Here is a 14013-nt window from a genome sequence, read left to right on the forward strand (position 1 = left end):
TGAGATTGATGATGTTGTGTTCACACTCTGGGTTGTTTCATTGACATACAGTGACCCTAGAGGGGGTTCTGGTTCTCTGTCTTTGGTTCCTTTTCATTAATGAACTGGTGAGAACCCTTCGTCATTGTGGCTGAAGCAAGGTTCTGGTTTGGTCTGGATTCCCCTTTGAATGTCCCATACTCCTTAGGTCATACAGAGTATGAGTAGGATGTTAATTATTTCTTCAGGGCCAACGTTACTAACCACAGAAAATATCTTAGTGTTGCTGTTTGTGCTTATTCAAAGCATAGTCTTTATGTACTAGCTCTTTATCAAATCTCTTCTATGGAAGGTTTTTATTCTTCCCAATATATTTAATGTATTCTGCTTTTAAATCCCTGTTAGTGGGAAGCAGCTCTTTGGGCCTGAGGTCTGTGTAGGAAATGGATCTTTCATTGGGCACAAAGATTGATATCATAAGACTTCCTGTGTAGCACCATTAAATAGCCCCCTGGGTCAAAACAGCTTATTGTATTGTTATTGCACTTGGTCTTATAAGTATCATGCAAGATACATGAGCTTATTGATTTTAACAACAACCCTGAGAAGAGATCCTTTTCCCATTTTACAGATGAAGATGCTAAAGGTCAGAGAGGTTCAGGAAGAGGCAGAACTGGGATGGGAACCCCAAGCCTGAACTTTGGATGTCCATGCAATCATCATGTTGCTTTCCAAATGTTATTGAGCAAACTCCAGTTTGCGGGATTTGGGAAGGAAATCAAATCAGAGACGAAGGTTGGATTATTGTGGTTGTTGAGGAAGCACTATCATCTGCTCATGGCTTTAGAAATAAGAGAAAATTATACTTGTGAAACTACAAAACATTGTACAGTTCTCTCTCCTGCGTCCGCTTTCCCAAGGGTATGTAGACTCCCTCAACCTGGGTCCTCATGATGACCCAGAGAGGGAAATAGCTTGCCCAGTATGATCTCTGACTGTGATTTATGAAACAGGATATATCCAAATTTTCACCACGTTGGAGCTATTCAATTTTCTCTAATGGCCCTTATCTGAGAATTATGTCTATTCATGGCAGCCACAACCAGTAAGTCATTAGCTTAAAGTATACTTATTGTTAATTTTAGCACCCTGGGACCGGGGCCCAGGGAGAGAGGGCTCTCACTTTTGCAAATCAGAGCTGAGGAGCATTGGAGCAGTTGGCTAACATTCACATCAGGAAAAGTTGGAAAGTAAAATGGGATGATTAAACAGTTAAAAGAGTAAAATGCAGTTGACTAGCTGGACATAGTTCAGGAGGTGGCAGAATGGCCTCCGTCTGGCTGCCTCCTTATTGCTAGGCTCTGTCCTCACCAGAAGAGAAATGGAACCAATCTTTATATGGAACACCCCTCTGTGCCAGGTACTTCATTTATGTAATCTCACTGATCCATACAGAGTGCCCTATGGAAGGCATCATTATTTCCATTTTATCCTTTATCAATCCTTTAAACTTCCTCTTGAACCTGAGCGGGGCTGAGGTCTGGGTGGGCCCCTCTACCTTATGCACAGTCCTTCTGGGCTGTCCAACCCTGTTCTTCAGGGCCTGAGGGGACAAGGGCCAGCTTTGTGAGCCTTGAGGTCTGCTCTGCCTACTTGCTGGGAACTGTCGCCTGGCAGCTGTGAGGGGCCATTGGGGCTTCCTCCAGGGAGCCAGAGCTCTCTATATTTCATGAGGCTCAGTTCATTCAGCAGGGCCGGGTGACAGCTTGCTTGGGTTCTTGCACCTCCCCTGGGAATGAGCGTTCTTAAAGTATCTGATTGCTGCACGATGCTGGCCACCACAGCTAGCAATACTGAAATATCGCTGATGACTGTTGCCACCCTCCTACAGGTCAAACACAGGCCCAAAGTGGGCACGAGGAGCCAGGCTCATTGTTGTTACTTCCCAAAGCTCATTGAAACCCTCCTTTCCATCCCCAGCGCCCCACCTCTCCAGCTACAGGTTTTCGTGGTCCCCCTGGGAGCTTGCTTCTTTCTCTTAAATGAACCCTTGCTGCTGGTCTCACTCCCTCAAGGGCATCCACTCCACTGGTCACTATGGGAGCTGAAGTTCCCCTCTGATAACTTCACTGCCCTGTTCAAACACTGTCAACGGCTTCCTACCACCCACAGCACAGAGCCAAAAACCAATTCCTTTTATATGCAGGGTCATAAAGGCACCTTCTCTCCATCCCCCTGGGAGATATCTGGGTCCCTGAATACCTGCTGCATTTTCTGGTCTCCTTGCCGTGGCTCACACTGCTATCCTGGCACTTAATGTCCTTGTCCCATCTTTACGTGGCAGAATCCCACCTTGCATTTAAGACCGAGTTCAGGTGTCCGCTCCTCTAAGAAGTCTCTCCTACTCTCCCAGCAGGTAGTGCTACTCCTTTTTCTGCAATCCCATGCCAAGGGATAGTTCCCTCTGAACTCCACCACCGGCCCAGCATGCTCCAGCCTTTTAGGAACACTTCCGTGCTCATGATTCTGTTCTTTTCATGTGCTCTTCCCTTTGCCTGCATTCTCTTCCTTCCAGCCCCTTCTCCTTCCTCTATTTCCACATTCCTTCCAATGCCAGCTTTGGGGTCATGTCTTGAAAAACTTTCCCTGACCCCTTCTTCCCATGTTCCCTTCTCACCTAGTACTGCTTGGAAGCCCTCTGGACCTCATAGAGCATCCCCTTGGTTACCTGTTATTGCAGTTTTCATACAGCATTGGGATTGGCTGTTGGCCCATCTGTCTGTCTCTCTGGAAAACCTAATGAGCACAGAGCTGGGGGTAGGACGGAGGCTGCCCAGCTGGGTATAAGCAGACAGTGAGGACTACAGGAACTCAGGAGGGACAGGCAGCTGTGTCTCAATGAACGTGAAGGTGCAGAGCCCCTTCCAGGCAGCATGTATGTGAGTTGTTGCATAAGGCCCTCACACAATCGTCTCCCTGAGCACTCATAACACCTGATGAAATAGGTGCCTTTGTCCCCCATGACCAGTGAGGACGCTGAGGTTCCTTCAACAAGAACCTACCCAGTCAGTCAGCAAGTGTTGATTGATCTGATGGTTCAGGCACTGTGTCAGCAAGGAGGGATGGGGGATATAGCAGTAAGCAGGACAGACCTCTAGTCCCTGACCCGGTGACACTCAGGGGATAAAGACGTTAAGCTACTAATTTTCCAGTTAATTGTTTAATTACAATTGTGATCAATTCTATGGGAGGAGAAATAAAGAGGGGGTAGGGGATCATATAATGAGGGACTTGACTAACTCCCCAGGTCTCATTCCTCTCCTAACACCCTCACCCCCACCGCCAAGCTGCCTCCTCCTGTCTAGCGCTTTGGTGAGAGCTTAACTGCTTTCCACAATATTTACTGTCCTGCCCCTGTTGACAGTCCTAATGGATTCTGCAGATTAAACAATCCTAGCCCTGCCTTCAGCTCTACTCGGATTGGCCCATTAGACAACGGCAGAAACCGCCCTTGCTCCTGGTTCTAATTGAATAATTTACTGTAAATAGCCTCCATTTCCTCCAGAGCCCAGGCTGGCTTGTTAGCCAAATGGAGGTGAGCAAGGGTTGCCTCTAATGGGATGCAAGAGAGAAATGAGCTGTCCAAATGAGCGGCTGTCCCAGCAGGCATTGAATTAAATCAGAGACACTTAGGGCTTCAAGTTTTTCTTGTAAACTAGCCCCTCCTCGTGGGGGAGGCACAGCCAAGAGCCCTGCAGAACCAAAGCTGCAGGTTCTATTGTGGGATTGCCAATGAATTAGGAAGGCCCTTGGGGTGGCGGGGACGTGATGGAGTTTCCTGTTTCTCACTCCTACGTGTGTCCTTCTCATCTTTCATGGGCAAGGTAGAATCTCTGCCCTGAGACATGTGTCTCAACTCCTTCTGTGAGGAAGGACATGACCTCTTTAAGGCTACTACCACGTGTCAAGCATATGATATATTATCTATTAGGCACTTTTGTGCGTCATCTCATTTTAATCCTTATGAAGTTCCTGGGAGGCAGGTATAATTGAGGAAAGCACATTTATGGGGGTTGATGATTTTCCCAAGGCCGCGTACTAATGAACCACAGAGTCAGGATTTGAATCCAGATCTGTCAGACTTCAAAATTTAAATTTCTTTTGCAACACCAGTGAGGACAGATTGCGTGGGGCCAAGGAAATACCTTGAATCCATTCTTGGCTTCCGGACATGCTGTGTAGCTTTGGAGGGGTTCTACTCTGAGTCTCTGCTTCATAGGATGAGACCAGCTTAGGGCAGTGGGAGGGGATGGCTGCAAGGGCAGCAGGCCATGGGGGCTCCCCGGAGGGCTGCATGATTGAAACAGGTTTCTCTATAAAGCTAATGACACCTTAGGCTTTAGCTGGGACTGTGGTGTCCCCTTCCCTGATCCTTTTAGAGCACATAACTCTGTCCAGATAACTTTCACCAAAGGAACCAACAAACGAGGAACAGAAGGGATGTCCTCACTGTCTGTGCCCTTCTTTCTCCCACCATTTGGGTGCAGTTTTTGTGATTTGTTTCATTTTTCTGAGGATTTGTCTTCTGTCCTCTGGCTGTGTCACTGAGGGCTGGCCTTAGATGAAGCTGAAGGACTCACAGTCTGGGAGGTGGGAGCAGTGGGAGGTGCTGGTAAGAACGCCGAGGGCTCGGCGGCTGTCTGTGAAGGGTGGCAACTGGGTGTTGCCACCATAATGTGGAGTCAGGCTGCCTGTTAGCAAATGCTGGGCATGTGTCACTTGTTTATTGCTCTCGTCATCTTCATCTGCTCCAGCACCTCCCCTCCAATCATAAAACTTGGATACTAGTCCTGTCCCCTGCTAGTGGTGTGATGTTGGGCTACGGGCATATTTCTCTGCATTTCAGAGGTCTCATCTGTAGCAAGGGGATGATGATAGTATTAAATGAGCTAATGCTACACGAAGGATGCAGCACAGGGCTGGGCACTCAATAAATATTAGCTACTATTATTAGGGGCACTTTATGAACATCAGCGGGGTTAAACTCTTGATCTTCCCGCTCTCATCTTACTGATATTCTCTCTTACCTGTTTCTCATTCCCAGTGAATATGAGTTCTCATCCAAGAGCTAATCCGATTCACAATTCCAGCTTTGGCTATGATTTGAGCAAGATGTGATTTCAGACATAGAGGAGTCTTGTCCCATTGGGGAAAAGAGGCAGGCGTAAGTAATACGTGTACAGTCTGTGAATAGGAGAGTAAGTCATATATGGCCCAGATGTCCCCAAAAGGCCTCTCCAGTCTCTGGGGACACATGTGATCCCATGAAGCAAGTTTTCGTCAGCTGGCAGCCTCCACTGGCATAACCGCTGGGAAGCTATGGATGAAATGGATGGACAAGGACAACTCACGAGGTTGTGTTAACAAAATCAAGACATATTAGGTTTATTGCATTTCGCTCAGCTAAGAGCCCTGTGGTTGTTAACGAAGAAGAAATAGGTTGTTTGGGCAGGACTTGTTCCTACTGTGCTCTAGCTGGCTTCTTGTGCTTACTGCTCCTATCCAAGGGGCTCACAGATGGGTATTAGGAATCTGTTCTAAACTGTCGTGGTCATCAAGTTGTGTTTCTGGAATCTACCCCTTCAAAATTCAGATCTGCTTGCATCCAGGCGTCTGCTCACGACAGCTCTCCCTTTCTGTGTGGGTCCCTCAGCTACGACTCAATCAGTTCCAGAGGTTCCTCTAATATTCTAGGGTACGCTTCATCTTGTCACAGGGTCCTAACGGGTTCACACTTTAAAGGACCTTGGACTTCCTTCTTCTCTCTGTCTCCTCACCTACCTTAAGCGTTCAGTTTTTCTCTTCTCCCTTTTCCTCTCTGTGATAAAGACGGAGGTAAAATAAGATCTGCTTGTTTACTGCTCTCTGATCACATCATAGCGTTCACTCAGAGAAGTTAGTCAAATATATTACAAAGAGAACAGATACCTCATTTTGTTATTTCTAGCTTTTTCTTTTGTGCCATACTTTTCAGGCTGCTGACTCACTGGGTTCCCAAAATATACTTTCTCAATAATGGTAATAATGAGAGAAATAACAATGCTACGACTTCTGACGCATGCTGTCATTGTGATCGGTGTTTCATACGCCTTATCTTATTTTCTGCATCTCCTTTATCTGATCGCGGGGCACATACAGCAGACTCTGAGGACATAATAATAATAATAACAGCTTTTATTTATTTAGCTCTCATCCTGGCCTGACACTTCCATATTCCTTATCTCATGTCATTGTTACAAAGTTCTGTAAAGTAGTTATTAGTCTCAGTTACAGATGAAAAGTTAAGGTGCAACATAAAGGTATTAAAAATTCATTCCACTTATCTTTTCAACAGGCACATAGAGTGCTTGCTAAGTGTCCGGCTCTTCACTCAGTGCCAGGAACACAAGTGGTTCTTGCCCTCAAGGGACTCACAGTCTAGAGGGGCCCACAGACAATGAAAGTGGCAATGAGTCTCTGGTATTATCTAAAGCCATAGTTTATTCTGGGCTCCTGCCTCCCCATACTTTTCAGATTGACGCATTAATTTTTCATTCCAAGCATCATAAGGGGTACTTTATGTCCAGCCACATCACTATTAATTAAAGTCCTCCTACGTTCTTTTCTCATAAGGGTCACTTGTAATCACAGAGTAAGAGTTTAATTTTATTAGGCTTATCTCATCCTGCTCTGCTGTATCTTTCCACAAGTTCATACTGGTGTTTTCTCTGAATGTCTTGAAATCTGCTGTCCTCAAGCTCAGAGCATGCCAGGTGACAGCCAACCCTGTCTTTTATTACTTTACCCAGGCAATGGTGACAGAATCTCTATTTTCCTCAGGGAGGGCTTCTTTATTGGCTTGAAGAAGGAGTTGGCCTAGAGAAATGGGGAAGGGGCAAGACAGGCAGGAGGAGACAAACAGGTGGGCTGCTGGTTTTGTGGAGGAGGAAGGATGCTATTGTCTTGATCCAACCCGTGAAACACAGGCAAGCCAGGTCGGTCCTCAGTGCTGGGATTGGAGCCCCTGCAACCTGGTTCTCCTTTACCAGTGAGGCTGCTTTTGTCTGTGCAGAACCCAAATCCTCACGTTAACAACAAGAACTTCATTATCTTACATAATAGGAAGCCAACAGGTGGGCCCCTCCGTGGTTGGTTGATTCAGTGGTTCAGTGATCAAGGACCCAGTTTTCTTTTCTCCAGCTCGTTCCTTGCCTGATTGCAAGATCGTTTCTAGCAGTAATGAAGTGATGAGTGTCCTTGTTCAGGTCCAATGGGAGACATACTGTCTCACCTTGTGGCTCACAGGAGAAACCACATTTTTTCTGGAAGCAATTCTGTCATGGCTCATTGGTACGAATTGAGTCACCTGCCTATTCCTGAACTAATTACTGGCAGTTTGGGTGAATTTACATCATTTGAAGTGGAATGGCTTTGGGGAAGCAACCACCATGTCCATGACAGAGTCACATTCTCCAAGCTTAATCAAAGTGAACAACCCAGGGCTGCAATGGTATATAGGGACGGAACTAGCAGGTAGAGTAGCCAGATTTAGCAAACAATGTAGGATGTTCCGTAAAATGTGAATTTCAGATAAACCATAGACACTTTTTAAGTATACATTTTTCCCATGTCATATTTGCTGGTCTGTGTGTTCCAATATTGGTTACAAAGCAAAAAGGGTCAGGCAAATATTTGATAATGGGAGATAAAAGATTGTACAGTTTGTAGTGGACGAGGGACTTAGAACCGAGATCACAGCTGAGTCCTGCATCACTTGTGTGAGTACAGTGGGATGTAAACTGGTCCAAAAAGCAGAGAAGGGCGAGGGGGTCTTTCCTCCGCACCTGCCTCGTGGCCAGGACCCAGGAGAGAAAGTGAATGTGCCTGCTTTCTCTGGGCCCTCCCTCATTGGTCCCATCCTGCCCTCTCTTTCCAGGGCCCCGACCGCTGTGGGCAGGCTTTGCTACAGATTGGGATCAACATGATGGCGCTGCCTGGAGGTCGCCACCTGGATGCCATCCCCCTGCCTGGTCAGCGGTAAGTCACACAGCTGTCCCTCAGGGCCAGACCTGTGAATCAGGCACATCCTACCTCCCAAGGAGCTGCAGTCTAAGATCCAGGCAGACAATGAAGACAATGATCGAGTGGGGTGTGCTGCTAAGATAGGGGACCCCAGAGGAGCTTCCTGATTCCTCCTAGGCCAGGAAGTTGGGGTCACTGGAGAAGGAGGGCACTTGGGGTTAGTGAATTTTCCCTTTGAGCCTCTTGGGTCAGTCTACGCTTAGGTGTCTTCTCTTTCCCCCAGGGAGGGAGCTGAGCACAGAGAGGATCCTTGGGAAATACTTGTTGCCCTGAGTTGGGCAGTAGGGGGCTGGAAGGGTAAGGAAAGGATACACTGAGCGGAAGGTGAAGGGCAGATGATGAGATAAGAAAAAGGAGAGACTTGGGGGCCCCAGAGTCTCCTTTACGCAGCTGAAAGGTATGGAGACCTGGCTGGTCCTGGAAGTCAGAACAAGAACCAAAGGTAAAAGTACCAGGGCACCAAATCTCTGGTGACCAAACGTCCTCATTTACCCAGGACTGTCCTGATTTTGGCATTGAAAGTTCTGTATCCTTGGAAACTCCTCCATCCTGGGCAAACTGGGGAGGTGGCCATACTAATGCAGGTTTGTTCTTCGGAGGAACTTTGCAACCTGAGTGCTCAGGGCTTCTGCCTAGGCTTTTTTTTTTTTTTTTCCCCCAACACATTATAATGGGGCAACAGAATCCAAGTAGCCTTTTTGCAAGACTGTTAAGCCTTTGTTGCTTTGTTTTGTTTTATATATTACATGTATTACTGACAGCTTACTTTTGCTCTATCCTTAACTTTCCACCTGAATTACAGGGGATTTCTACTTATTATATCATTTCTTTTTATATTGTGTGTTTGGTTTTTGATTACTTTTTTTTTTAAAAAAATTGAATATGTGTTGCTTTCAAAATCAGAAAAAAATTATTAAATATTTGCTAAAAGTCTACTAGAACTAGGTTAACGTCTATGAGGGCATCAATCTCTTCCCCCCAAAGTCATCGTTACGAAAAAGAGTTAAGGGTATGAAACCTGCTCGTGCGTATTACTGAGGGCTGAGAACACTGTTAGAAATATAGAGTTTCCTGTGCAGCCTGAAGCTGAGAATAAGGGGTCCTATCTGGGCCCAAACATCTTCCCACGAGTGTGTCTAAGGTAGAGCTGAGAGGTTGTGAGAGGCACACCTGTCAGGACCCATGTGAGTTCTCAGAGTCGGGAACTTGGCTTGGAATGGCTGATGGCCTTTTAGGAGGTGAGCATCCTCAGCTTTGACATGCCTGCCTGCCTTCGAAGCCAGGCTCTCCCTCTCACTAGCTGTGTGACCTTGTGCACGTTCTCCAACCCCATCAGCTGCTTGGTTCCCTCATGTACAAAATGGGGGTGATAATGGTACCTACTTCATAATGTTGATGTACGGATTAAATGAGTCAATATGTGCAAAGTGTCTGTCATGCAGTGAGAGCTGCACAGGGGGAGCTATTGTTTATCAAGTTCCCCTGTGACTCTTCATGTAGGTGACCCTAGCGAATTCGTCTAGGAATCCCTCCTCCGACCTCTCTTGGCAAGTGGCTTCACTGAGAAAATAAGAAATCACAGACAGACGCGCACAGCAACCTAATATTTTAAACCAGGAGAAAGTGGAACTGGTTCAGATAAAGTGAGATCGTAGTCTTCCCAGCTCCTGTCCCAACCAGGCCGTAAGTCGGTACCTATGTAGCTACATGGGCAGTGGCAGCTCCGGCAATTGTGTGTTGGGACATCTCCACAGAACCTCATGGGTCCTGGGACGGCCAGATCAGATTCTGTGCTGAGGGTGGGGAAGCTGTCATCACAGGGCTGTTTAAGACTGGTTAGGAGCTGGGACTGCCTCAACTTGATTCTTGGTTCTGTTACTTATTAGCTGTATCTTTGGGCTTTTGTTTCTTTAGCTATCCAGTGGGGATATGTATACTTACGTCACTGGGTTGTTGTGAGAATTTAAGGTGATGTGTATACAACACCTGCCTGCACACAGGAAATGCTGCATCAATGTTAAGGTCTTCTTCAGGGGAAGAGTAGGTCCCAGAGTAGAAACTATGGGGCTAAGGTAGATCAGATCCTGGCACCCTTTCAACCTCTGGGAAACACCTCTCTCTCTCTCTCTCTCTCTCTTTCTCTCTCTCTCTCTCTCTCTCTCGCCCATTCCCAACTTCCTCAGAAGTTAGGATAAAAGAAAATTAAATTACACAAAAATGATTTAGAAATTAGATTTCAGTTATCCATGGTCATCCAAGGTCTGAAAATATTAAATGGAAAATTCCAGAAATAAACAATTCATAAGTTTTAAATTGTGTGCTGTTCTGAGTCTCATGATTAAATCTTATGCCGCCTTGCTCTGTCTCGCCTGGGACATGAGTCATCCTTTTGTCCAGAACTTCCACGCTGTAGACACTACCTGCCCATTAGTCACTTAGTAGCCGCCTCCGTTATCAGATTGACTGTCACAGTGCTTGTGTACAAGTAACTTTTGTGTTATTTAATAAGGGCCCCAAAGCACAAGAGTGGTTATGCTGGCAATTCCAATATGCCAAAGAGAAGCCTGTAAAGTGCTTGTTATATATTGTTAGAAGGTCAACAGTAGCCTAACGCTGTCACAATGCCTACGTCATTCACCTCACTTCATCTCATCACATAGACATTTTATCATCTCACAGCATCACAAAAAGAAGGGTGAATACAGTGCAATAAGGTATTTCCAGGGTGATATTTCACATGACTTTTATTACAGTATATTGCTATGATTGTCCTAATTTATTATTAATCACTTACGGTGCCTAATTTAGAAATTAAACTTTATCATAAGCCTGTATGTATAGGGAAAAAACATAGTTATGTCTAGGGTTTGGTGCTATCCGTGGTTTCAGGCATCCACAGGGAGTCTTGGAATGTATCCCTGCAGATAAGGGGAAACTACTATGGTTTTCTTTGAAGGTAGGATAGGGTTTCTAATTGATATTATGCAGCAAATACCTTGAGAGGAAAACCCTGAACTAACATGACTCCAGGAGTTCTGGCTGGCCACAAATACTGCAGCCTGAGAAAATGTTTGTTTAGAATTGTCTTCATCCTTCCATTTCTTATAGGGCAGAGTGAGCTGCAAACAGAAGGGGGTATTTCCTTTCATATATTCACAGCCTAGCATTGCAGGCCCTCCCCAGAACATTGGAGGAATACAACCCTGTGCCTACCTATTAATCGTCTGTGTTCTGGGGCCAGTGCATGGGCCACATCCACACATAAGGCTCATGTGTATTTACAGGATGTCAGTGGGATTAATTTATCCAATCTGATGATGTATTACAGGCAGACAATAGCAGCCACCTCTTCTTCCCCCTTGTTCCAAGCTGCAGAGGCTTCTCTCATGGGGAATAACACCATGGTTATTGTCCCCAGATAAATAATTAATGCTGGATAATTGACTTCTTTCTGTCGTATTCCACTGAAACTCAATTTCACTCTGTAGTGCCATTGTTCACATCAATGTACAAAACAAATAAATACTGTCAAGTTGTGTGGGATCATCCAACAGCCTGGGTGAATCAGATGGGTTAGGCATTTGGCATCTGAGACCCTGAGGAGTAAATAGCACCCAAAGGTTTTCTAGGTGCAGGCTCCTGGGCGAGAGTAGTGGTGGGGGAGAAACAGGGTCCCAGGCCAGGGCTTGAGATCCCACGCTGAACTGGCCTGGGCATTAGGACAGGGTGTGATAGGGCTCTCAATTCTGATTGCATCTGAATTTTCTGGGAAATTTTCATATTTAAAACTAATAAAATAAGCCGAAGTACAAAACCCTACTCTTGGAAACTTTAATGTGGGCCTAAGTGGTTGAAAGCTTATAGGCCTTGGATTGGACTTGGGCTCCAATTCCATCTCCACTTCCTACCAGCCATGTGCTCTTGGCTGCTCCTTTGCCTCGCTGAGCACCAGTTTTATTTTCTGTAACAGGGAGGCAGTGATCATTGCTTTAAAGGGTTATGTAAGTGCTGAAATTCAGAAAGCAAGGTCTAGGGCCCAGGGTACTGGGCAGTGCACAATCCACACTTTACCAGGCCATCCCGGTGACAGTAACCAACCCTCTCTCCATCTTGCAGTTGTGGAAACACTTGCAAGCTCAGCTCCAAATACCTCCCTGGGTTCAAGGATTTATTGGCTTGAGTGAAAAGGGCAGGAGATCAGCCCTCTGGAGAGCAGGAGGCTGGGACTGCTATGCCCCTGGCTGATCTTTGTTTTCGTCTTGGGCCTCTGGGCTCCCATCTTTGCATCCAGCGCATCGATCCTCCTGTTGGCTCTGGGCATGGAGGTGCTGGTGCTCTAGCCGAGACATGGTGGTCAGCCGTGGTGGTCAGCATGTAGCACCTATCTGCATGCTCTCTCTGCCATCACACAGAGCTCTCATTTTTCTGCGGGGGCCCTGATGGACCAATCCTGTCCTTTAACTATGGTATCTCTATGTATAGGTTCCTACTGGGTGGGTTTCAGTCCAGTCTGAGGGGCATACAGTGCTGTTCCAGATGTCCCCTCCCTCCCTCTCTCTTTCCCTCCCACCCTTTCCTTTCTTTTTCCTTCCTTCCTTCCTTCCTTCCTTCCTTCCTTCCTTCCTTCCTTCCTTCCTTCCTTCCTTCCTTCCTTCCTTCCTTCCTTCCTTCCTTCCTTCCACTACTTTTCTGAACCACAGATCATGCTGGTGCACCTTGATATTTTCTCTCTGGGTTCCGGCCAGTGAGGGTAGGGATACTGATTAAAGGACTGGCCTTTCCTAACCTCCATAACAAAGTTGGCTCACTCTTGCTATAGCTGAGTGCTTTTACACACACAGAAGCTTATTTAGTCCTCAGGTGGCCCATATGTGTACTTAATATCTCTAGTTTGCAAATGAGGGGGTCACAGGTTGGATTCTCTGGGAAACAGCCTTTGGGATGGAGTTTAGAGTTCAAGTTGGTTATTAGGGAGTGCCTTTGTGGTCAACACCTGTGGAAGGGAGGAAGGAAGCAGGCCTGGGCCGAGAGAGAAGGTGAGCTGCAATGCAGACTGGATGACCTCATGGCAGCTTTGGAATCAGAGTTGTTGTTCATTGGCCAGTGGCCAGGGCCTTCATACCCCACCTTGATTTGTCATTGGAGTGGGCTCTAGGCTGGGCATGACATGAGGTGAGGTGGCCCTGAGACAGTATCTGGAGGGCCTGACAGCTGGAAGCTGTTAGCTAATGATACTCCCAACAGCTGAAGGCAACAAGTCCTTCCTTAAAAGGGAACTTGAGCGGCACATACAGTGCTCATCCCAGGAGGAAACTGAGCCTGGAGGAGGTTAAGGGACTTGCCAAGGACGGACCTGATAAGGAGCAGAGGTCTGCACACATTCCCAGCTGCTGCCTGAGCCCGAGTGCTGGCCAGGACTCTATCCAGTCGGTCTTTTCCACAATATTCTTGGGGGCATGACTCCAACAAATCATCCACTCATTTATTCAAGTAGTCATTTATTCATTAGCTTTCAACAAATGTGTATTGAGTGCAGATCATGTACGATGTATGTTACCTAAGGATACTTTGATGAATAAATTGGGCACGTTCCCTTCCCTCGCCAGCTTATTTCTTGACCTGATCAGGCCTGGATCTGTAGCAAGTATACAACTTGGGTCTTTCATTTGGGGCCTCTCACTGTGAGTGAATCATATGGTCACATGGTTTCTGTTCAGCCTGGAGTCTGAGATGAGCCCGGGCTGAGTGTAGCTGCCGGTAGTGGCAGGCGGCCCCTGGCCTGACGGTGAGGAGGCATCCAGCTTTCTTTCCTAAGCCAGCAGGGACTGTCGCAGGCTAGCCTGTCTCCAAGTGGATAATGGTTTGCATGTGTGCACCCTTGGTGTGTGGCTGTTTTTCTGCTGCTGGGCTGAT

The 14013-nt window shown here is 46.6% G+C and overlaps 1 protein-coding gene across 4 annotated transcripts in view; it reads left to right on the forward strand.

Moving 5' to 3' along the window:
* Window positions 1-14013, forward strand: part of INSC (INSC spindle orientation adaptor protein) — a 118055-nt gene that overhangs the window by 21846 nt on the left and 82196 nt on the right. For all 4 annotated transcript variants that reach the window (XM_074336040.1, XM_074336041.1, XM_074336042.1 and 1 more), the window contains exon 2: window positions 7955-8055. In XM_074336040.1, the coding sequence (XP_074192141.1) occupies window positions 7955-8055 (101 nt within the window). The remainder of the gene's footprint in view (window positions 1-7954; window positions 8056-14013) is intronic.

Source organism: Rhinolophus sinicus, linkage group LG06, assembly GCF_036562045.2.
Source record: "Rhinolophus sinicus isolate RSC01 linkage group LG06, ASM3656204v1, whole genome shotgun sequence".
NCBI lineage: Eukaryota > Metazoa > Chordata > Mammalia > Chiroptera > Rhinolophidae > Rhinolophus > Rhinolophus sinicus.